Consider the following 22,152-nt stretch of genomic DNA (forward strand, 5'->3'; position numbering starts at 1 on the left):
TTCCAATTAAACATGATAAATGACCAATTAAACTACAATTTTGATCCTAATTCTGCTCAATTCTGGCTTCTACTCTCAAAAGTCTCAATGAGATATGCCACAGAGCAACTGAATTTCACTTCTGAGGATAGATAACCGACCAATGCCTTAATATATCATAATATTATATTTTCTAAAATGAATGATGAGTATGAATATTCACTTAAGATCATTCACAAATGCTAGGTTATTTGTAGTTGGGTACAAAAACCTCAAACATTTTAGATACATAATCAATTAGAGATCAAATTTAGTAAAGTGGGTTATATTTTATACAAAATTAATTTTCGTTTCCTTCGATTCCACCATGGCCAGCAAGTTCTTCTCCTCTTCATTTTTTTTTCATGGAAAATGTTCCTTTGTAGCCGAATAATGAAAATCCAGTTGCTCTTTATGATGTATCGACCTATGTAGATTAATCTGGCAATTCTTTTTTTTAAAAAAAAAATTCTGAAATATATAACTCAACTAGTCAGACTTTAAGTTTGCTCCATAGAGATCATCAGTTCGAGTTCTAAAAATCTCAGGGCTATTGAAGATTTACATGATCGTTAATTTCATGGCCCGTGAGATTAGTCGAGCTGTGAACAAATTAGCCTGGATACCCATGGAAAAAAAAAAAAAGAAGAGGAAATTGAACCTTCCGTAGAATATTAACCATAAGAATCGATTTTGGCAAGCCTTAACGATAAAGAAAGCACCAACCTTCCACGAGGTGAGCTCCAAAGTCAACAGTCCAGCGAATAGAACTTCTATTTAACACCACAGAAACCAAGTGGATTTGTCACTTCCCTTCTAGTTACGCAACTTATTTTTTCTCCTCTGCAAGGAAAAAAACCGATGGTGCAGTTTCAAAATGAAAGGGCATATTAATTGTTTTAGGAAAGTGAGGATGTGGGGGAATGTCGTCTGACTCGAGACAACAGGTAAACTGAAGGAATGGCCGGAGTTTAAGAGTTCTCTCGGACCAGGCTTCATTCCCCTCATCCACACCTTCCCCTCCTCCACCTTGATGTTTCATCTCTCGCCATGCTTATTTCAGGTATTCTTTAATTTACTGTGTCTTTTCTGTGAAAGAATGGATATATAAGCTGCCACATATATCTAGTTTTCCGCATAGAATAAACTATAAATGCTCTGATTTTATGGCTTTTTAAAAACAATATTTGATCTGCTTTATTTCTTCTTCTCTATGTGTGTGTGTGTGTGTGAGTGAGAGGAGATCAAAATAACCGGCTGTGTAAGAAGACTATAATCGAGTTTAGCAGGTAGTCTAGTGTTATTAATCGAAGGGGAAAAACTCATTGTCTTAAACCTATAAATTTAATCAAACTGTTTTCCATATTTTTCTAAATAATTTCCGTCTAATGTTTCCTATTTTATGCAATAAAACGTCGTTATTTTGGGAAAAAAAACCGATGAAAAAGTTAACAAACATTAATAAAATGATCTAATTAATAATTGTTAACCAAATTGATAATTTTTTTTAGATTCAATCTGGGAATTATATTGGAAATAAACAGCTACACATGATGATGAGCTAACATTTGTGTCTATTAGCTCGATATTTTTTTTTTAAAATTAATGTGGGTGTCTGAGCTAATTTGCATGTACCTCGATTAATTCCACCGGCTTTGAAGTTAATGACCATATAAGCTTCCAGTGACCATCATATTAGCAACCACATGGCTCGAACCTAAGACTACAGGGAAAGCAAATCCTTTAGTCCCAAGTTATTATCACTGGATCACCTACTAAATGGTTCTATTAGCTCGATATTAATTTGTTATAAAGGAAGTAAACACCACTAATTTAAAATCTTCAGTGATTGAAAACAAAAAAGTTAATCGCTAATTACTGAAGATCCGATCAACAAACACCAATTTTAAATCGATCTTCCGACAAAAAGAGAAGTATATAAAATATTTTCCACTTATAACTTCAATACCTGAGTTACTTTAATGCTTTGGCCTTTGTAATGCCAACCTTGATAGAAAGCCAAAGTGCATGCAGCAAAACACTTCGAGGAACAAATGGTGATACATGCGGAAGTTAAAAACAGCAAACAGACACAGAATATAGAAATTCAATAGGAAAAAAAAAGGTTGTAGATTTGATATCTAAATTCGCAGTTTTATTTTATCTAAAAAAATACTCAAGAAATTTTTCTTCTTTTATAAAATCCTAAGTAGATTTTAATTAGAAAACAAAATGAAAACATTAAAAAATGAAGGAAATAACCATAAAATCCGAAACAATTTATAAAATAAAAAAATAACAAGAAAAATAACAAAACTATCAAAAATCAAGGGTCTAGAAAATTTTTTTTATATCTAAAGAACTGGCAGTCATAATTATGAAATAAAAAAATAACAAGAAAAATAACAAAACTACCAAAAAACCAGGGGCCTTTATGATAAGATTTATAATATTTAAAGATCTGACGATCTGCGTAGCGATGTAGTGGCTATAATAGAAAAAACAACATCCAAAAATTCCTATAAAAATTTGAGTCCGATCCAATAATCAGATAAAAAATTATAATTTTTTTAAGCCATCATTCTGATTTAGTGTGATTAGATCTTATCTTAAATCTAAAATAAATAATTTTACTACTTATCAATATAATATATTTGAATTAAATCATTATCTACTCATGATTGATTTACCTTTCTACTTAAAATCACAGCCTATCTCAGTTCCGGCCACATCAAAGAGTCAGTTCTAACTTCTAACTCCTGTCACGGCTGGGGCTGCAAACAATGCCAAAACTGGACGGCTTCAATGGCTGATCTCAGCTTAACAAAAGAAGCATCAAAATTATAAAAAAGGAATGTAGAAAATTATAAATATAAAAATCTTCATTATTGCTAACATTATGTATTTTTTTAGCATCTGAAATAAGAAGTGATCTTCGAATATCAAGAGGGCAAGAAGCTCAGCATGGAGAGTGAAAAACCCATCTTCGAATATCCAATAGCAGCACTGCCGGAAGAGGACCAAATCAAGCCAGGATATTCATGGCTTCCAGAAAGGAATCAAACTAGCTTGCGGCCATGTCTACTCAGCTTGTAGCGATCATAATAAATATGGATTTCTGAATTTCCATGTACTCTTCTCCCCTTTAAGCCATGCTTTTAACAGCTATAACAGTTGTTCAATAAATCTCTTGTATTTCATAAAATAATAATAATAAATAAAGATCAAAATCCCAGTTGAAAATCCTCTTCTTTCCACTTTCCAAAGCCATTAATTACTTATTTCAGGTATTCTTCTCTCTCTCTCTCTCTCTCTATATATATATATATATATATATATTAATGTGTGTCTATAAGGTAAATTACAGTAGTTTCTTGAAAGTTTAAAGATTTAATAAAAAACCTCTTTACATTTTAAAGAAATATTATAAAAACCTCCTTTTATACCAAAAATACATTTACCATTTATAAGAAAATTAAATTAAGAACTTAAAAAAAATACTATATAAGAAATTGGACTTGATTTGTTTAAGTGCATGAACAATATTTATTTTATTATTTTATTTCATTCATTTTCAGTTTCCTTTTTAATATTCTTTCTCCTTTTTCTTAAATTTCTTCATTTAACTGTTTCTCTCTCTCTCTAAATAATAATTAATGAAGTTTTTGATATAATAAATATCAAATATTCAATCCTTTTAATAAATTTTATTAGAAATTTTATCTGCATAACTCTTATAGTCATCATAGCATTAAATTAAATATTAGAAAAACCTCAATTTAATCCTTAACTTACATACTCATTTTTAATTAGATATCAAACCTATAAATCTTATCAATTTGACCTCAAATTACTCAAACAATTTTGTTAATATTCATTAACTTTTATGCTGAATTTTCTTCAAATTTGCGTCATTTCTTGGCATAAAATATAAACATTAGATGAAAACAATTAACAAAAACATTAAGAATGCACTTAAAAGAGAAATAAAGATTAAAGAAATTAAGAACACGATGAATACTCGTGGTGATGAAGGAATGCACTAAATAAGCGAGACCAACCAAAACATGGGTAAACCAAGAGAAAAGGATCCTAAGTTCCTAACCTGAAAATTAGGATCTAAACAATTTCACTTTGTGTTTCTATTTTTATTTTTTTAATACTAGATTTATCATGGATTGGATTTTATAATTAAAATAAAAATAAAAAGATAAGATAATTTATTGTTCACCTCCTCGTAAATAATAACATATTTTTTTTATTTCATCACTCAATATTAGATTTACTAGGAATAGAACTTTATAATTTGTTTGTTTTTTATGAGATTATCTTAGTCTTATAATCTAGATCACAAGTTTGGATGGTTAACTCGGTTGATTCGGGATTTTTCAGGCTTTTTTTTAATTGATATTTTTATTTCATCATTTAACATTATGTTGATTGAAAATTGAACTTCATAATTTGTTTTAATTTTCTCTGTAACCCTGTTTCATGACCCAGGTCATATAACCAGAGTAGACTGAAGTTTTTTTAGTCTTTTTTTAATCGATTTGTTTTTCAATTTTATCTTTTAATATTTGATTGATTGAAAATTAAACTTTATAATTTATTTTGATTTGCTATCTATGATTTATTTCAGTTTTATGATGTAAATCGCATGTTTAACAGATTATCTCAGATTGATTCAAGTCATTTTTAATGTGTTTTTTTATTGATTTTTATTTTTTAATTTTAAATTGATTGATAATTGAGTTTAATAAGTTATTTTAATTTTTTTTTATAAAATTAACTTAATTTTATTATACAAATCATGAATTTAACAAGTTAATCAAAATCAATTCTTGTATTATCCCTAACCCAATTTCATCGTTACCACTGTTACCATTATCATCACCACATTATATTATAAATATTCTACAATTATCTAAATTCTTTTCTTAAATTAGAGAATCTTTTTTCATGTAAAATTTGGCCCTATTTGTTTTTGCGTTTTAAAAAAGCTTTTAAAAAAATTTAAAAAGTTTTTATTTTTTTGTTTGCTTCAAATTAATATTTTTTTGGTGTTTTTAGATAATTTTGATACGTTAATATCAAAAATAATTTTTTAAAAATAAAAAATTATTATTTTTATATATTTCTGAATAAAAAACACTTTAAAAATCAACCGCAATTACACTCCCAAACAAACGACCTCCTCACACACGTGTTACTGAATTTTCTCTCTAACTCAACCTTCCCAATCCAACGGCCCATAACGAAAATAACAAAATCAAGCTTAAAAGATCTATAAAAAATATAAAGAAAGAAAATAATAATTAAAAAAAACCTTGCATGTTGAGCAAAACCAGAATAAAACCTCTACAGTCGGTCCTTCGAAGGAAAAAGAAAAAAAATCAAAGAGAGTGCAACAAAGAAAAGGAAAATGGCGTTGCAATGGATGATACTGACGTACGTGGTGGCAGCAGAGGCAGCTATAGCGGCACTCTTAACATTACCCTCGCCTAAGCTACTTAAGGACCGATTGGTTTCCCTCATCTCACTCCTACTCCAGCCGGCTCTCTTTATTGTTCCTTTTGCCGGATTTCAGCTCCTGGGTTTGTTTTTCGTTTCTCTTTGAATCCTTTTGTTTTCTTTTCGGCTTTCTAAATTTTGGGTTTGGTTTTGTTTTTGTTGTGGATAGATATATATTGGAAGAATGAACATCGATTGATGTGTGCCGGTGAGAACTGCACTGCTTCTGAAAGAGATCGTTATGAGAAATCTGTAAGTTGTTTTGATCTGATTGCTGATTTCTTCTTCTTCCTCTTCTTTCTCCCCTCTCTGTGTAAGAAACATTTCATGGGTTTGTTGCGATTTGCGATTATTAATAAACTTTATCCAGGAACCGTTAAATTCATTGAAGGAATTAGAGAAAATGAATAGAACAGGGACTAGGGACCTGACAGATTACATTTTTTTTAGCTGGGATTGTGGAGGTTGTCTTAAATGGTGGGCAAATTGCTAAGAATCTTATGGTTTTTTTGAGTGGCGAGGGATGTGTTGCTTTATGTTATGGTTATGAAGTGTTGCGATGATTTCTCTTTGTTTATTGAATACTTGAAGCTTTGTTGGATCCTATTCGTAACCTCTGTTATTGCCTCCAAAGTTTTGTGTATATTCAAGTCTTGTACTGTTAGTTTATTGCCACCTCGCTTGAACAGCTAAATGAGCCATTACAAGATGTATCAAGCTATCAGAATAGAACAAAAGGTGTTATTTGGATTAAGCGGTTTAGTTGTTTGTCTTTCTCATATGTAAAATGATTGTATGATTTGGAAGATGTAGATTATTATGTCTAGTAGCATCATGAATGTCCAAACAGCTTGATTATCATTGACTGCAAAAAAGAGGTATTGCCTGGGAGTCTGAAAGTGGTTGGTACATGCCACTGTTTCTGGAAGAACAGAATTGAGCCAGTAATCTCTCTCATTTAGGACTCTCCACTATGTGTGTGTTGGAGATAGGGGCCATAGGGCAGGGTGCAGTATTGTTGTCAATGCAGTTAGTGTTAGAAGAAATAACTGCATGCTCATTTGAAATGGAAGGAACATACAAAACTCTCCCCCCAACCCACTTCCCCAAGTAGAACTTTGTCTCATAAAGTTAACTTTCAAATTAACCACTGGAGGTTTGTTGCATTGCATCATTCTGAAAACTTCCAGTTCAAGTGGGAATATACATCTCATGAGGCTCTGTGTTAGGAGAATGTATTTGAATGAATGTTGCAAACTGCTATTCTTTATTATACTAGAATCTACATAAGCTTATCATTGAGGTTTGCTGTGCAGATTTACAAAGCTCAAAGGAATGTGATTCTCTGTGTTTCAGCATGCCTTCTCTACTGGTATGTCTGGTTTGGAAAATGCTTGATTTTTTATTTGCATTCATGTCATGTGCCATTATATGTGCCTGCAGGTGTGTTTATCGAATATGCAAATACTACAAGGAGATTCAGAGTTTGGAGGAAGTGGAGAAGAGGTACAAGAACCAGTAACCTTTCCTCAGCTATCCATCCCCATTTCATTTCTAGGGGCAGAGAAGTAGTTATGCTGTATTTTGTATTGAATATTGACATTACGTCTATAAATATGAATATCATGTATTTGCAAGTTCCATCTCTTATGCATGCGGGGCATGTATTTCTCCTAGCATTAGGCTACTGCATTTTCTCTTGGGAGAGGACAGAACGATTTACGAACACTACAGGTTGGAAAAGTGCTTGGAAAAGTGCACTTTCTATTTTTGATATTGTTTTTGTTCTAATTTACCAGACGTTTTCCTTTTTGGTTTTACATTCTCCTCGTGTCCAGTCAGGGAAATGACTTCCATTGTGTTTGTTTCAAAAATCATGAAAACCAAAGTTAAATAATCCTCCCCATCGCTTTTTGTATTTTTTTTAAATGATTTTGGATATTCTTTCCGTGAGAAACATCTGACTTGAGTTGATGGTTAAAGAATTTTTGGGCAGAAGTTAAAAGACAAGATCTATAAAAAACTACCTATATATACTAATACCAGGTGGTCTCTCCGTGAAGATTTGCCCCAAGGAATACCAAAAAGTATATCCTTCTACGAGAAGGAAAAAAAATAAAGGAGAAAATCAGAAAACAACTATGGATCAATGGGTCAAAAAACTGAAGCATCCATTATGGGGCAACAGTAAAACGACTAAAAAATATTCTAGCTAGCTTCTCAAGGATTGAGAAGTAGTTGAAACTGTTGCTTGGACAGTTTGGAAGGCACAAAATAAGATGATCGGCATGGATATGCTTCAAAACAACTGCAGCAGAACACTAGAAGATTGACCTGTGAGAAATCCAGAAGAGAAGTGGCAGATGGAAGCCAATGCAACAAGGCTATTACAGATTCAGTTCAGATGCTACAATGTTAGAAGATGAGCATAAAAGAATTTGTATCGTTGTTAGACTCAGAGTGACAACCAATGGTTTCTGCATATAAGAGAATACAGCCACAAAATCTGTGAATGAAGCTGAAGCAGCTGCGTTAGTTTATGGCCTGCAGGTGGCACCGATTCTAGAATGGGAAAATTTAGTGGCTGGAACTGACTGTAGCTCTACAAACTGTTAGCAAAGTTAAGGGTAGAATCTCTGCTGACCAGTTAGGGTTCCTAATAACCATAATACTAGGTGACGACTTCTTAAACAAGACTTTTTCCCACCAAAAAATAAGATGCCAGAAACATGTTCTTTTCATCGAAATATTTAAGGCCGTTGCGATGTCAGGTGCGACATAAAGTAAATCAAAAAATTAAAAATTTTAAATTTCTCGGGCCTGGCTTGTCAAAAATTATTTCAAAAATTACAAATTCAAAAAATTAATGTTGTTGGGAGGTAGGACCCAACGCTTTGGCAGTTTTTGAAAGTGTTTTGGGTCTGGTTTGAGCGTTGGGTCCGCTGCTAAGTCAGACCCATAAGCTTTTAGCAAAGAAGGCAACGCCCCTAGCTTTTGGGTCCTGCTTGGGGCAGGACCCAACTCTAATGGGTTGAGCAGGACCCAACACCATTGGGTTCTAGTGTCAGCAGGATCCAATAGCCCACAGTCAAACACAAACCAATAGCCCACAGTCAAACACTTTGTGTCCACAAGGTCTCCTAACAGCTCTGGGAAGAGAAGGCAACGCCCTCAACCACAATCCTTGACCAAAAACATAGCAAGGAACACCCCTATGGTGTATGACTGTTGGGTCTGGCTACACGGTCATACCCAATGTCTTGGGTATGGTTACGCAGCCAGACCCAGCACCTTTGAAAAACGATTTGGCTCCGGCTGTCAAGCCAACCCTAGTAGCTCTTGGAAGAGAAGACAATGCCCATAGCCGCAATCATTGACCAACACTAGGCAGGGAATGCCTCCATGGTGCTACAGTGTCGTCCACAGTGCAAAAACTCTATTGCTACAGTGTCATCCATAGTGCAATGTGTCTGTGTCCACAGTAACTATATAGTGTTTCCACAGTGTTTTTGCCATACGTTTTAACATGTAGCAAAGCAACTGTGCAAGTTTACAATTAATTGTCTCTTGGTCCACAGTGCATGCATGCAAGGGCAAAGCTAGGAATTTTTTCTGCCCTGAGCTACAATACAAATAAACATAAATTATTTTTTAAGATCAATCATTAACTTGTATATATAAATTTATCAAGTTAACAATAGAGTTTCAATCCAAATACATAACACAAAATATAAAATAAAATAAAATTTAAAGTACATAAAAATAAAAATAAAAATAAAATACACAATCAAAGTTGCACCCTTCGATGTTTTGTATAATAGAATTCATATATGATCGAATCCAAATCAATATCTTCAATAAGCTCTCTTTCAATGTAAATCATCATAGAATCCGCTAAGAACTCATCTTTTATTTTATTGCGAAGCACGGTTTTAACATGTTTCATAGTTGAAAATGTCTGCTCTGTAGTGGCAGTGGAAACAGGCAAAGTCAAAACAAGACGAATCAACTTGTCATTCAAATGATAGTGCTGTGACTTATTTGTTTCAGCTAATCCTCGACATAATTCAGAAATGGTAGACATATCCTGAAAGCTCTTATGATGAATCACATTAATCTGATAATGTTCTAGTTGAGATCTAAAATAATACATCTCTTGTTCATTGAAATTTTCAGGATAAAATTTCTCAGCAAACTTGTAAATAGCATCAGCTTTAAATGATTTAAAGTTGTCCTTAGATTCTAAAACAGAGCTAAGTACAATTTATATTTTTTTATTTGAATTATTTTATAGAATTGATTTTTTTTTTCAATTTCATACCTTTTCAATTTTTCAATTTATTAGATTTGATTCTCGTTCTTTTGATTACTATTTATTTTATTAGAGATTTTTTTTTGCGATTTCATCCTCCAATATTTTTTATTGTTATGTTTTTTTACCTTGTCAAGTTTTTAAAATTGATATATATATTTCTGATTTCATGCTTTAACATTGATATGAGCTTCTTGGTTGAACCTGAATCTAGAATTTAACAAGTTGAGAATTTGGAACATTAACCTAGGTTTAGAAGATTTGTTTGGGTTTATTTTTTGAAGCTCATGTTTTTTTTCCAGTTTCATCCTTCAACATTTAATTTAATTAGAGATTGAGCTCTATTTAATTTTTTTTATTTGTTTTCTATAGGATTTTTTAATAATTTTAAAAATAATTGGGGTTATCTCAAGTCTTTTTATTTATCATTCTTTGTTAAATCTAGTTGCTTTTTTTAATTGAATAATTTTTTTGTCCATTTTCATCTTTTAATATTTGGTTTATTGAAATTGAGCTCTCTATTTTATTTTGATTTGGGTTTTCACGGTCTCGTGCTCCGGATCGCAAGTTTTATAAATTAACCATGTTTAGTCCAGGTTAATCTAGTTTGTTGCCTTCTCAATTATTTTTTTAAATACATATATCATCAATTCAATATTTTAAAAGTGCATTGAGTTTTTTACTTTCAAATATTATTACATTTTTTAAAGGTGAGAAAAAAAAAATTCAACTCACGACATAATGGGGTGAAAATCTAGTTAAATAACTACATAGTTGCAACTTATCACTATAAAAATCTTCCTTTTTTTTTTTGTTTATATATTCATTTGATCCCTCAATTTTATATATGATATATGAGAGTTTCAAGGTGCATGGATTAGATTTGCGCAACCACTTCAACTATGATAATCTTAAAAAAAAAATCGATCTATGCTAGTATGGGAAATAACTCAAAAATTAATTTGTTTTTTTTTAAATATGGCAAAAAACTCAAAAATTAAGTTGTTTTTTTTTAAAGCTTACTATGCAAGATGGTTGAAATTTTTGTTAAAAATAATTATAAAAATAACTTAGTAGTTGACAAAAAAAATATGATAAAACTCCATTTGCTTCTTGGTTTGTTAAAACGAAACTTAATGAATATTTTATTTCCTAGCTTTTGTTCTTGAAAATAAGCTTCTTTAGTAACTGTGGATTTTTATGATTGTTTTTCATCTGGGCTACACCCACTTCAACCTTTTAAATACCTCCATTCATATAGTAAATTCACAACAAATTATTTCTTAGTTCATAATATATATATATATATATATATATATATATATAGTAAAAATTCCACGCGTTTTAAAATTCTGTTAATTTTCTACGACAAAAACATAATAGATAATTTTTTATATTATTTTTTTTTACATGACCCGCAAGGCAACATAAATCGGCCACGTTATACAGTTATACCAAGAACTCAAACGAATCTTAATGACTAAGAGTCAACTTCTCTAGAACGTCAACCTTAATTTGAAACCACACAAGTCCCCATTTCACTTTTGGAAAAAGAAGAAGAAGAAGAAGAATTTTGGGCCCAACATTTGAATTTATACAGCATTTATTCAATCAAGCAATAAATCAATCATGTTTACTAACGTCTAATATGTAGTCAGGACTTTCTGCTTACATACGTGATGAAGTGGTAACGCAAGGCCTAGCCAATCAAATTATCTGCGAGAGCTCGTAATGGATTTGCAACCTCGTAGCTAGCTAGCTCGTACAGAAGAATTTAAAGAAGAACATCATTGTAAACGTGGAACACGTTTTAATTAAGTTTGCCACAAATTTGTATTCACAAATCATGAAAATTCATACTAAAAGCACAATCATCATTTGATAACACGTGTATATATATAATCTTGTAAGGAACAGTATAGTATGTATTGCGGCCCTGTTCCGTATAGCGAGACAAGTATTAATACACATTATAATTTTGCATGGGGTCTATGAATTTATTTTTTTAAAAAAATCCTGGTTAAAAAAAGTTATAATTTATTATTTTTTTAAAATTTATTTTTTCAAACTATAACCATAAAAATTATTATAATTTTATATAGCAAAATATAATTTCAATCATGCTGCACCGTACTCATGCTAACCCTTAATTTGGTTCAATCCGTGAAGTGAGGTTAGTTAGTCAATGAAGTATGAAAAGCAAGGGGAGTCTAGAATTTCAATGCTCACAAGCATGGTAAAATATTACCTACCATAATTTTAAATTGTTTTGATATATTAATTTTAAAAATAATTTTATTTTTAAAAAATATATTTTAATATATTTTAAAAAATAATTTTCATCACCATCCTAAACACCCCTTGAAAGGTTTTAAAATGCTTTTGTGCCAATTGTTCAGTAGGACGACACCCATTTAAAAATAATAAAAACAAATTTATTTGATGGGCTGATGACCTTTTCTAAGTTATTTACGTATTCAATGGCAAAACAAGTTGAATCCTTAGTCCCTCCATATATAGTTGTCTCCCTAGCCAGCCTCTAGCTAGCTATGAACAAACTCACGATTTGACCCGTTAATTAGTTTGAACAGATCAAAAATCCCCAGTCTTCCAAGTTATTGTAGGTTTGAACGTGCAATATTTTTCTGCGTAAACAGAAGAACAGAAACTAGATGCCGTTTGAAGTTGATTTATGTGCATGACAAGTTCAAAAAACAACAGTGAAATATTGTGCACGCTGAATGATTAAGAAAAGAGAAGAAACTCCCCGTGAAAGAGTTGACAAGGAAAATAACATCCAAATTAAATTTTATTAGGTCAAAAAGGTGGTATGGTGGCCTCCATTTCTCCGTCCAGCTTCCAATAATTTTTATTCTTTAATGCATATACTTCAATATAATAATAAATACATACATTTGTAATCCTAAAAAATATAACTTAATTAATCAGATACAGAATTTGCTTTCCAGATATCACCAATTTAAGTGTCACAAATATTAAGATCACTAGAAGTGTATACATAGTTTTTAATTTTAAAATCTCGAAGGATTAGTTCAGGTGTGTGTAAACTAACCCAAACATCTATAATCAAAATTAAAAATTTTAATGCAGGGTGTCGGATTAATAAATACATACATCCGTAACAAGTCTCAAGTTCTAATCTTTTTTAAGCAGTAAATAAATACATGTATTTAAATTAGTAGTTATGTATATATATACTATGTACTATATTCTAGAAAAGGGGTAAGAGATCGAAGAAGATTCTGTTAATTATGTAGTCAAGTCCAATCATTCATATTATAGTGTATAATGTTGAATTTACCATTTCAAATTACAAAATTGTTCTGAAAAAAAAGAGGATTTTGAACAGAATATTCCAAAATCTTCAGTGTTTCAGAATGACCGTTTTACATTTTTGAAATCTACTGAGTCAATGCATTCCAATCCAGCTCTGTAAGGATTCATCAGTTTCAAAAGTTCTGTCGCCTTCTCTTTGGTCTCACCTCCACAGCCAAACTGTAAGAGCAACACTAGCTTCTGAAATATACCTACTTGAAGAGCCTCAACCAGGACATTCACTTCGTGTTCCTTTTCATGCTTGCTAAGCTTCCAAATGGCGGAGACTGAGAATTGGGTTGCCAATTCTGATACCCTTAAGATTTTCTTCACCAAGACTGGACATGTTAAAGCATTCCTAGAGGCCTCTTCTTTACCTTCTTCACAATCACAAAGTATGTCAAAGACACCTAATGCTGTCTCACTTGTGCTCTTTTCTGAGTCTACAGTAACTTCTAATAACAAAGAGACCAGGCCCATCTTGACGAATTCTGATTTGATCTTTGTGCTAGTGGAGGGAGGAGATGAGAGTAGATAGAATATTACCATAAGAGAAGCTTTGGTGATTGTAGGGCAAATTGGTTCCTTAATGAACCTAAATAGCACTTCATTCACCTCTTCAATGGTTGCCAGTGCTTCTGCATGCTTTTGGTCTGAAGAAGCAAGTTCTTTCAATGCAATCATGGAGTCTTGCTTCGCCGAAAGATCTCTACATTTCAAGAACCACACCAAGCAGCGTAAAGAATCTTGCGATCCTAAACGTGCTTGTGCTTCCGTATCAAGTGAATGTTGGAAAAAAGGAAACATCCAATTCATGTTGGATAATATCTCCTCCAACAAAGTAGCATTGCTTTCAAAAGAATCCATCGCAAACGCTTCAAATGCAGCTGCAAGCACACGAATTGCTCCATTCGCTACGACACAACGCCTATTACGCTCGCTTTCACTGCCCCACTTCTTGATTTTGTGCACCAACTCTAGGCACCGTAGTCCATTCAAACTCTTCACTGAATCCTCCAAACTAAGAAGAACCTCCGAGACCTGAATCCCCGAAACCGGAACTCTAGGTGTTGGGATTCGTTCGACGCCGTAGTTCCGATTCGCCACACCCCAATCTTGAATCATTCTCCTAAGACTATGATTAGGAATCTGATCCAAACTCCTTAGCACTTGATTTGTCGCCGGGCACGTAAAACTCCCACCTTCAAGCCACGCTTCAATGCTCTCCCGATCATACGTTATCCCAGAAGACAATGTCACCGGATCTTTCATAAGATCTAGAGATATTGGGCAAAGAAAGTGTTTTGGTATCACCAACTCCTCGCCTTTCTTCAGCTTTTCCTGAGCAGCTCTCTTCCTTTTCCAGCTAAAAACCATTTCCCTTAGCTTGCAGAAGAGATGTGAAGCTCAGTTTCCTTGATGTTTTAGCTATTCAAAAGATGCAAAGGTTTTTCTTGACAGTTAAGAAAGTTATGAGATGGGGGTTGGTTGAGTTGGGTTTTAAAGAAGCAAAGAAACACGGCATGAATGCGCAAAAAGTGTAGCTTTCAAGCCGCGTTTAAGGTTTTGCGTTCATATGGATGAATAGAGTACTGCAATGGTAATATGCGGATACTTCATTATTTAATTGTGAAGGATATTTTGAATATTGAACGTTGACAAGAGAGGGGAAGACCATTGTTTATCGTTTTGACGCGGTGATGAAGATTCTCCTCTTCTAATTTCTTTTTTATTTTGTGATTAAAAGAATGTTTATTTCTATTTTAAAAGTATTTTTTAAAAAATTAATTTTATTTTATTTTTTATTTTTTTTAAATTAATTTTTTTTTAGTGTTTTCAGATATTTTAATATACTGATATTGAAAATAATTTTTTAAAAATAAAATAAAATTATTTTAATATATATTTTTTTAAAAAATATTTTAAAAAATAATTGCTATACACTACCTAAAAAGAAATAGTAATCACCCTGTGGTCCAATATTTTAAAGTAATTGCTATCATATTTAAGATGATTAAAAAGATATTTTTATAAATTGAATTTTATAATTTATATTTTATAAGATTATAGTTAAAAAAATTTATTGCTATAAAAACATCAAGGTACTATTGCACTATTATATATATATATATATATATATATATATATATGCATTAACTGACTATAATTGAATAGTTGAAATAATCAAATAGATTTTACTCTATCAATATATGAACGGGTTTAGCCCAAATCAAGTAGAGTCTAAAAAGGTTCACACAGTCGGAAGACTGAGGCACCTACATCAGTGAATTATTATAAAATATAAAGCCCAGCTCAAAAATGCTTTTTACCACACCACTTATCTTTCACAATACAGAGCCTCTTTTATTTTTATTCATTTGTAAAATAAAAACTTATTTAAAATTTAAGCAAGAGAGGAAAATATTCAACCAAATGAATGAAACATAAAAATATTCTAAGCTTGCAAAAACGCTTAGTATTATTATGTTTGTTTTTCCCATACAACCATATTTTAAAAAAAATTAATTTTTTTTACTTCAAATTAATTTTTTAATGTTTAATATCAAAAATAAATTTTTAAAATAAAAAAATATTATTTTAATAAATTTCTAAAATTAACACTTGAAACCAATATTTATCATAATATCAACAAAATAAAATAAAGAAGAGAACTCCTTTGAATGAATATACCAAACTAGTAAATATATATTTGAAAAATGAATAATAATTATTGTTTAAAGTGTTTTTTTTTATAAATACATTAAAATAATTTTTTTTTTAATTTTTAAAAATAATTTTTGATATTAACACATTAAAACAATCTAAATACATAAACAAATATATAATTTTTAAAAAACACACGTTACCAAACACTGCAAATTCCCATAGAATGCCACGAACAGTCACATTATTCACAAAACTGGTTTTATTCGGAAACTATATACAAATGGGATAAATCCCCCTCCCCCCCACCCAAAAAAAAAAAAACAATTATCAGCTCCCCAAATCAGATTGTGGTTACTTATGAATCAATCAACCCTGATCCTAACCAAAAACATCACACTGCAATATCAAATTCACCTCGTTGATCTCCTGGTTCAAACAGAACAGTTGGCTTATTCCTGTCTGATAAATGGAGAAGAGCTCATTTCCGTGCTATAAAACGAGTCATCCCCAGTGATTCCATACATGTTATCATTCTTTTCTTCATCCCATTTGAGGACCTCCCTTATGTACTTGAATGCTTCGTCAACTGAAGCACGTTCCCTAGCTCTGGTCTGCGTTACAAACAACTTTTGGCCACTAATTGAAGAATATAACTCCTTGAATTTCACTGCCACATAATAGTAAGCTTGCTGAGCCAGGGATTGGCTCTTAAGATGGGGCCTCAAAGGGCTGAAGTCCTCAAACCACTCACAGGTTGACAGAGGGACCTGGCTGATCTTGTCCTCGAATGCATCATACTTGTTTAGCAAGAGCACAAAAGGGGTGTCCCTGAAACAAGGATGCCCAACCAGGCTCTCAAACATGTCTCTGCTAGCAATCATTTTGTTACAAAGAGGACCTGCACCATGGGCCCACATCTGGTCGTAGTCGCTTAATGCAACACAGAAGATAATTGCCCTCACATCTTCAAACATTTCCAGCCACTTGCAACCATCACGCAATCCCTTTGAATTTATGCGAATTAGTTGGTACCTGAGGCAATGGGAAATTCCCAGAGAGATGACAGAAAATTACTCTAAGCAGCGGTGAAGGTAATAGATGATGCAGAAAGAAAGAAAGAATGAGGATTTTTACTTGGTCAAGGGAGGTGGATGGTCAATGTTTTCATTGTATATCTCAGACATAGGGCTTCTATCATCAAATGAAAAATCCATAAATGCAAGACTGTTATTCTGTGTGACTCCTTCAGCATATAAAATGTCCTTCTCTGTAGGTTCGTACTCGTTGCTCGATATCTCAATGGCCTGCAAGAAATAATACCATAATACGTTACTTTAATATATTACTGAGCAATATATTTGACACAGCAAAACATTGGGCATCTAATCTACAATGATTATACTCCCATTCCAAAAATTCCAGAAAGGATGAGATAGGGGGAAGAGACAATATAAGGAAGAGCTGCACAAAAAAGAACATGGACAACTTCTAACCCTTATAAATAAACAAAGCAAGAGTAGAGATGCTTGAGGCATACCCTGTCTAAGAAATATTTGGCAACATCGAGAAGATGATGCAATTCCTCCCTTCTCTTGTACGTTTCCTGAATAGCATGGTCCTTCCAGATCTCATCCACAATAGGAGCATACTCACGTGTTGCAGCAGGAAAAAATGCATCCAAGTCTCCCGTAGCCATGATATCCAGTAACCAGTCAGAAAAATGCTTGAAGCGTTGATTAATCGAGTAGATGCAGTTCTCTCCTGGTTCTACTTCTCTTTTACCTGAAATTATTCCAGGCTGAACCACTTACTAAGGTTTATTAAGGCTGAAGGCAGCATCTACTTGCATGTTATGCATATTCATATCATTATGGAAAGCAAGGATCTAACAATCTAGCATATTGTTCGCAATCAAATGAATAGTAACTGTTCAAATATTTATTCAAAACTAGGAAAACTTCATGCAAAAGTGAACAGGGTTCTGTGTTTTATTATAAATTAGAAAGAATAAGATGACAAAATACTAGTATAGAGACCTGAAGCGCATTCTTCAGAATTGATTGTAGCAGTACTCTTCTCCAACAAAGCCTCCTCTTCAAACCTCTCTCGTCCTTCAAGCAATATGCTAAGATATCTGTACATATTGCTTTGAATCATGAGTTTGATGTCCTGCAACTCTTTAGGAGTGAACTTATTCCCATATAAGAACTTGCCCTGTTCCATTGAAAGAGGAAATAATATCAAGATCACCAAGAGAAATACAATAAACATTAAACCAACACCCATCTCCATGCAAAGAATTATCACAAGTAAAGCAGAAGTTCAGAAGAACAATGTGCCAAAGACCATTAGGAGCAACAACATATTTACTTTTTCGAAACAGCTATCACATTAATAGATCACTAAGGATATCATCTGGGAGGCACCCCAATAGACAGTTAAAAAATAGCCCAAATAAAGATAATTGTTTTCAGTTTTGCACTGATAGCTTGTATCTATCTTAAAAATTCAAAAGTTAATAATCACACCAACTACTCAAATTACATGAATACCTGCTTTAGCTTCCAACAAGTGAGAGGAAGTAACAGGTATCGATTACATAGAAGAGAGGGGTATAGTTAACCGTGTTTTCCATAATAATAGCAGCAACATGAAATGATGAAAATAATAAATAAAACCTAATAAAATGAATGTGTGCAATAAAATCAAGTTGAAACCTAATAAAATGGATGTTTGTGATAAAGAAAGTCAAAACAAAAGTGATAAAACATGAATGTACCTGCTTGAAAATGGTACTCGTTCCAGATCCTTCCAGCCCAAATAACAGAAGTTTCTGGATCCTTCCTTGTTCCAAATACTCAGGCATAGACCTTCCTGAAAATGTAGTTGGATCTTCTTTTGGCCTGTTAGGATTTCCAGGTGGCACAGGCAATGAAAATATTGAACAGATGAATCGAGTAGATGCCTGCCTACCAAAAATCAGATGACAACTGTATAAAATTCATTTCAAAACCATTGGTTGAATTGAAACTTAAAAACTGATGGGAGGGATATTATCCACAGATTAAGAGATAACCTTTCCCCATATGTTTCCCTTTATGTTATTCTGGCCTTCTTCCTCATAAGATCCATCATCATACACCCAGAAATGAGTATCCCTTGGGCACTGTACGTTTGCAAGCTGAAATGAATGTCATCAGTTTAAGCAATGAGACCAAAGCCTGACCTCAGCCAAACTATCAGAATTGAATGATGCAGCCAATGAAGCATAGGCAAACGTATCATAAAACTGCAAACATATCACAACTGTATAGACATCAAGTATAAAAACTAAAACAGCATGTCATCAGTTTCCAATGTTGTGCCACTTTGGAAATGGACAAGAACTAAAACACCAAGGGCATGTTTGCTTGTGCAAAATTCTCCAAATCTTCAGATAATTTTCAAAGAAAAAAGAATTCTTTTAATAGTTAGGAATGTCAACAGTTTTTTGCTAGCCACCAACAAAGACTAACATCTCACTCTGTCTCCCCAACACACACACACACAACCATTTCTCCCATCCAAATCTCTCTTCATTGGTAGGGGAATATCAAAGTGGATTATTTGATGCCCTAGAAGAGTGAAAGTCTTGAAAAAACACTATCACCGCACTTGGCACCAAATGAAAATAAAGGAAGTTGTAGCTCCATTACTACAATGTGCTGGCACATTAGCAGGTATTTGTTGGAGCAGGTTCTTCCCTGCGGTAGTTCATAGATGAAATTCTATCGTTAATTTTCTATTTCCACTCATGGATTCTATAATCTCCTTCCTGATTTTTATGAACCCAGTCATCATCTATCTAAGATCAACTTCCTCCCAAGTTAAAAGCTATCTTCCATGTTAAACTTTAGGTCAACTAAACTCATGAACTTCTATAAGACTATTCCTTGCATCACACTAAACTTCATGCTACAGTTTTCAGAACTCATACAAATCATGACTATAATTATGCATTTCTAGAGTGGACTAGTTTCAAACACTAGATTCATATCAGTCATGTATAGTATTTGAATGTAGGATCCAGTCACCTCATCCCCAGCAAAAGCACTAGGCTTTCTAACTTGGTTTTGCCACAATTACTAAGTCACTTGTACACCATGATTACGAAATGACACACACAAACAAGGAAATAAAGATACCTTCAACACTCTGAGCTCAATCGTGGTAATTTCACGGCCATTAATATAAACCTTCGTATTTCCATTACTAGCATCCGGCCGAAGCTTACCACCAACATTCAACTTGGAACTGATAGTCCTATCCGGTTTCTCTCCCTCCTGAAATCCAATATACAAAAACAATTAACACAATATAAACCCATTTCAAAAACCAAATAAACTTTAACAGTCTTTCTTTCACCTTCCCCCAAAGCCCCGAATCCTTATCATACCAATACTTTCCAGGTTTCAACTTCTGCGGCGGCAACGCACACCCCAAAACCTCAGCCAATTCCTCTTGTCTCAACTGCCTCCCATTCACAATCAACTGCTCCGGCCTCAACTGATTAGCAGCACACTCCTTCTCCGCCTTCATTATCTGCCTAACCTCCAAAGGACTACAAACCCTCGCCAAAATCCTCGAACATTTGCCTAAACTCGACCTCTTCGATTCCTCAATTGGTTTTCCAATACAACTCACACATTTCCTCCCTTCTGGCATTGATCCCATGGCTTTCAACAAACAATTGCTACAATACCTCTTCTCACAAGCCAAACACGTTTCCCTCTCCTTCAATCTATTCTTCTTACCACACCTACTACAAACTCCACCCTTCCTCTTCACTCCTTTACTCTCTTCCCTCCTTGTCGTTGTCAAATCAGATTGCGTGGATGAATAGCCATCCTCCTCATCTTCTCCTTCCTCAGTCTCCGAATCTTTCGGCGTATTAAACGTAACAACATTCCCTCGCCTTCCTCCTTCACTCGTCCTATCATTTTCCTCTTCATAATTTCCTTCCTCTACTTCTACTCTCGCAGGATAAAATCTTCTAGCGTTTCCGTTGTGGTTGCTAAATCTGGTGAATCTTGAAACTGGAGAGGCGACAGGAATGCTTGGTCTTGATTTCGATTCTTCAGTGGAAGCGAGAGAGGAAGTACGAATCGATAATGAATTGAGATTTAACGGATCGACGCGAGGGACTTCGTAAGAAACTGGAGGGCCTTCGTATTCGATGGCGATTGAGTAATCGAGATGATCTTCGTCTGGTAATGGTGCTCCTGCTGGTAACATCCTCCGTATTACTTCTTCCCACGCGTTTTCTTCCCCTCCTTCTGGTTCTATCGTCGTTTCCATCAGAGATTTTGTTTGTTTGATTGCTGAGAAAATGAGAGAAAGTGGGAGAAAATGGAAGAGAAAAGCAGGAAGCGGTTAGTGAATCTACAGTGGAAGAAGAGTCAAAGAAAGAGAGAGAGGAGACGGATTTGGGTAACGGAAGAAGAAGTCAAGTCGGGTGGTTGCTAATTATTCCGTTAGATTTGACGTAACTAATGATGGATAAATAAGAAATATTTTTGTGCAGGTATGAATAAGTCTACAAGCTATGTTAAGGATTTCAAATCAGTACCCAAATTATAGATGCTGTCTAATTTACTATCTAATTTTCATGAACCTAGCAATTATATCCCTCGATCACGTTTTATTAAGAAATCAATAGAATTAATTTATTCTTAGACACTAGATTATGGTATAAATTAGAAAAAATATTTAGGAACTTGGTTTTATTTAATAACATGCATTCAATCAATCCAAATAATGAATTAATTTGTATTTTAATTTTCTTACTTAATCATGTTGACGTAAAATCTCCACGACTAATTTATTTCTTATTTAGCCACAACTAAGCTCCAATTATAGCTCAACCACATCGCTAACTTGTTTTGAGAAAAAATAATAATAACAAGGCTAAAATTGGAAGATTAGTAGTTCTAAGGGTAGGTTTGATATTTCATCATAGTTGGGGTATTGAATTGTAGTTAGCCCAAAAGTTTTGACTGAAGTTAAAAGAGAGTTGGGCAGCCCAAAAGTTTCGGTGCAATCTTGAAGTGAAAAGTCAAAAGTAGTTCAAATGGGAGCAAGTAACAAACTAACAAGTGTTCAAAGCAAAAATGTTTTTTCGTCGGTTGACGTTTGCTGTTAACCCGCCGGCGTGTCGTTTTAGTGAAAAGTCAAGTCAGGTGCAATCTTCGTTAGTTTTATGTACACTACTTTGCGTGTTTTAGAGCGCGACACGACATTTAACTATCCTATTTGATCCAACGACTGAT

At 33.3% G+C, this 22,152-nt stretch overlaps 3 protein-coding genes across 3 annotated transcripts; 1 reads left to right on the forward strand and 2 right to left on the reverse strand.

Annotated features, from left to right (window-relative positions):
• The first annotated feature begins 5,330 nt into the window (after positions 1-5,330).
• LOC18105603 (uncharacterized) lies at positions 5,331-7,349 on the forward strand. Its single transcript, XM_006374188.3, has 4 exons — positions 5,331-5,612; positions 5,699-5,781; positions 6,846-6,901; positions 6,973-7,349. Exons 1-4 carry the CDS (start codon positions 5,441-5,443, stop codon positions 7,049-7,051), a joined length of 390 nt encoding a protein of 129 aa, XP_006374250.1. The 5' UTR covers positions 5,331-5,440; the 3' UTR covers positions 7,052-7,349.
• A 5,753-nt stretch (positions 7,350-13,102) lies between these two features.
• LOC18105602 (U-box domain-containing protein 21) lies at positions 13,103-14,743 on the reverse strand. The gene has a single exon (XM_006374187.3). It carries the CDS (start codon positions 14,552-14,554, stop codon positions 13,235-13,237), a length of 1,320 nt encoding a protein of 439 aa, XP_006374249.3. The 5' UTR covers positions 14,555-14,743; the 3' UTR covers positions 13,103-13,234.
• A 1,297-nt stretch (positions 14,744-16,040) lies between these two features.
• LOC18105601 (extra-large guanine nucleotide-binding protein 3) lies at positions 16,041-21,343 on the reverse strand. Its single transcript, XM_024586712.2, has 8 exons — positions 20,249-21,343; positions 20,029-20,166; positions 18,921-19,025; positions 18,624-18,809; positions 17,881-18,058; positions 17,382-17,626; positions 16,979-17,148; positions 16,041-16,876 (listed from the first exon to the last, which is right to left on the reverse strand). Exons 1-8 carry the CDS (start codon positions 21,179-21,181, stop codon positions 16,294-16,296), a joined length of 2,538 nt encoding a protein of 845 aa, XP_024442480.1. The 5' UTR covers positions 21,182-21,343; the 3' UTR covers positions 16,041-16,293.
• Positions 21,344-22,152: the final 809 nt, after the last annotated feature.

Source organism: Populus trichocarpa, chromosome 15, assembly GCF_000002775.5.
Source record: "Populus trichocarpa isolate Nisqually-1 chromosome 15, P.trichocarpa_v4.1, whole genome shotgun sequence".
NCBI classification, from domain to species: domain Eukaryota; kingdom Viridiplantae; phylum Streptophyta; class Magnoliopsida; order Malpighiales; family Salicaceae; genus Populus; species Populus trichocarpa.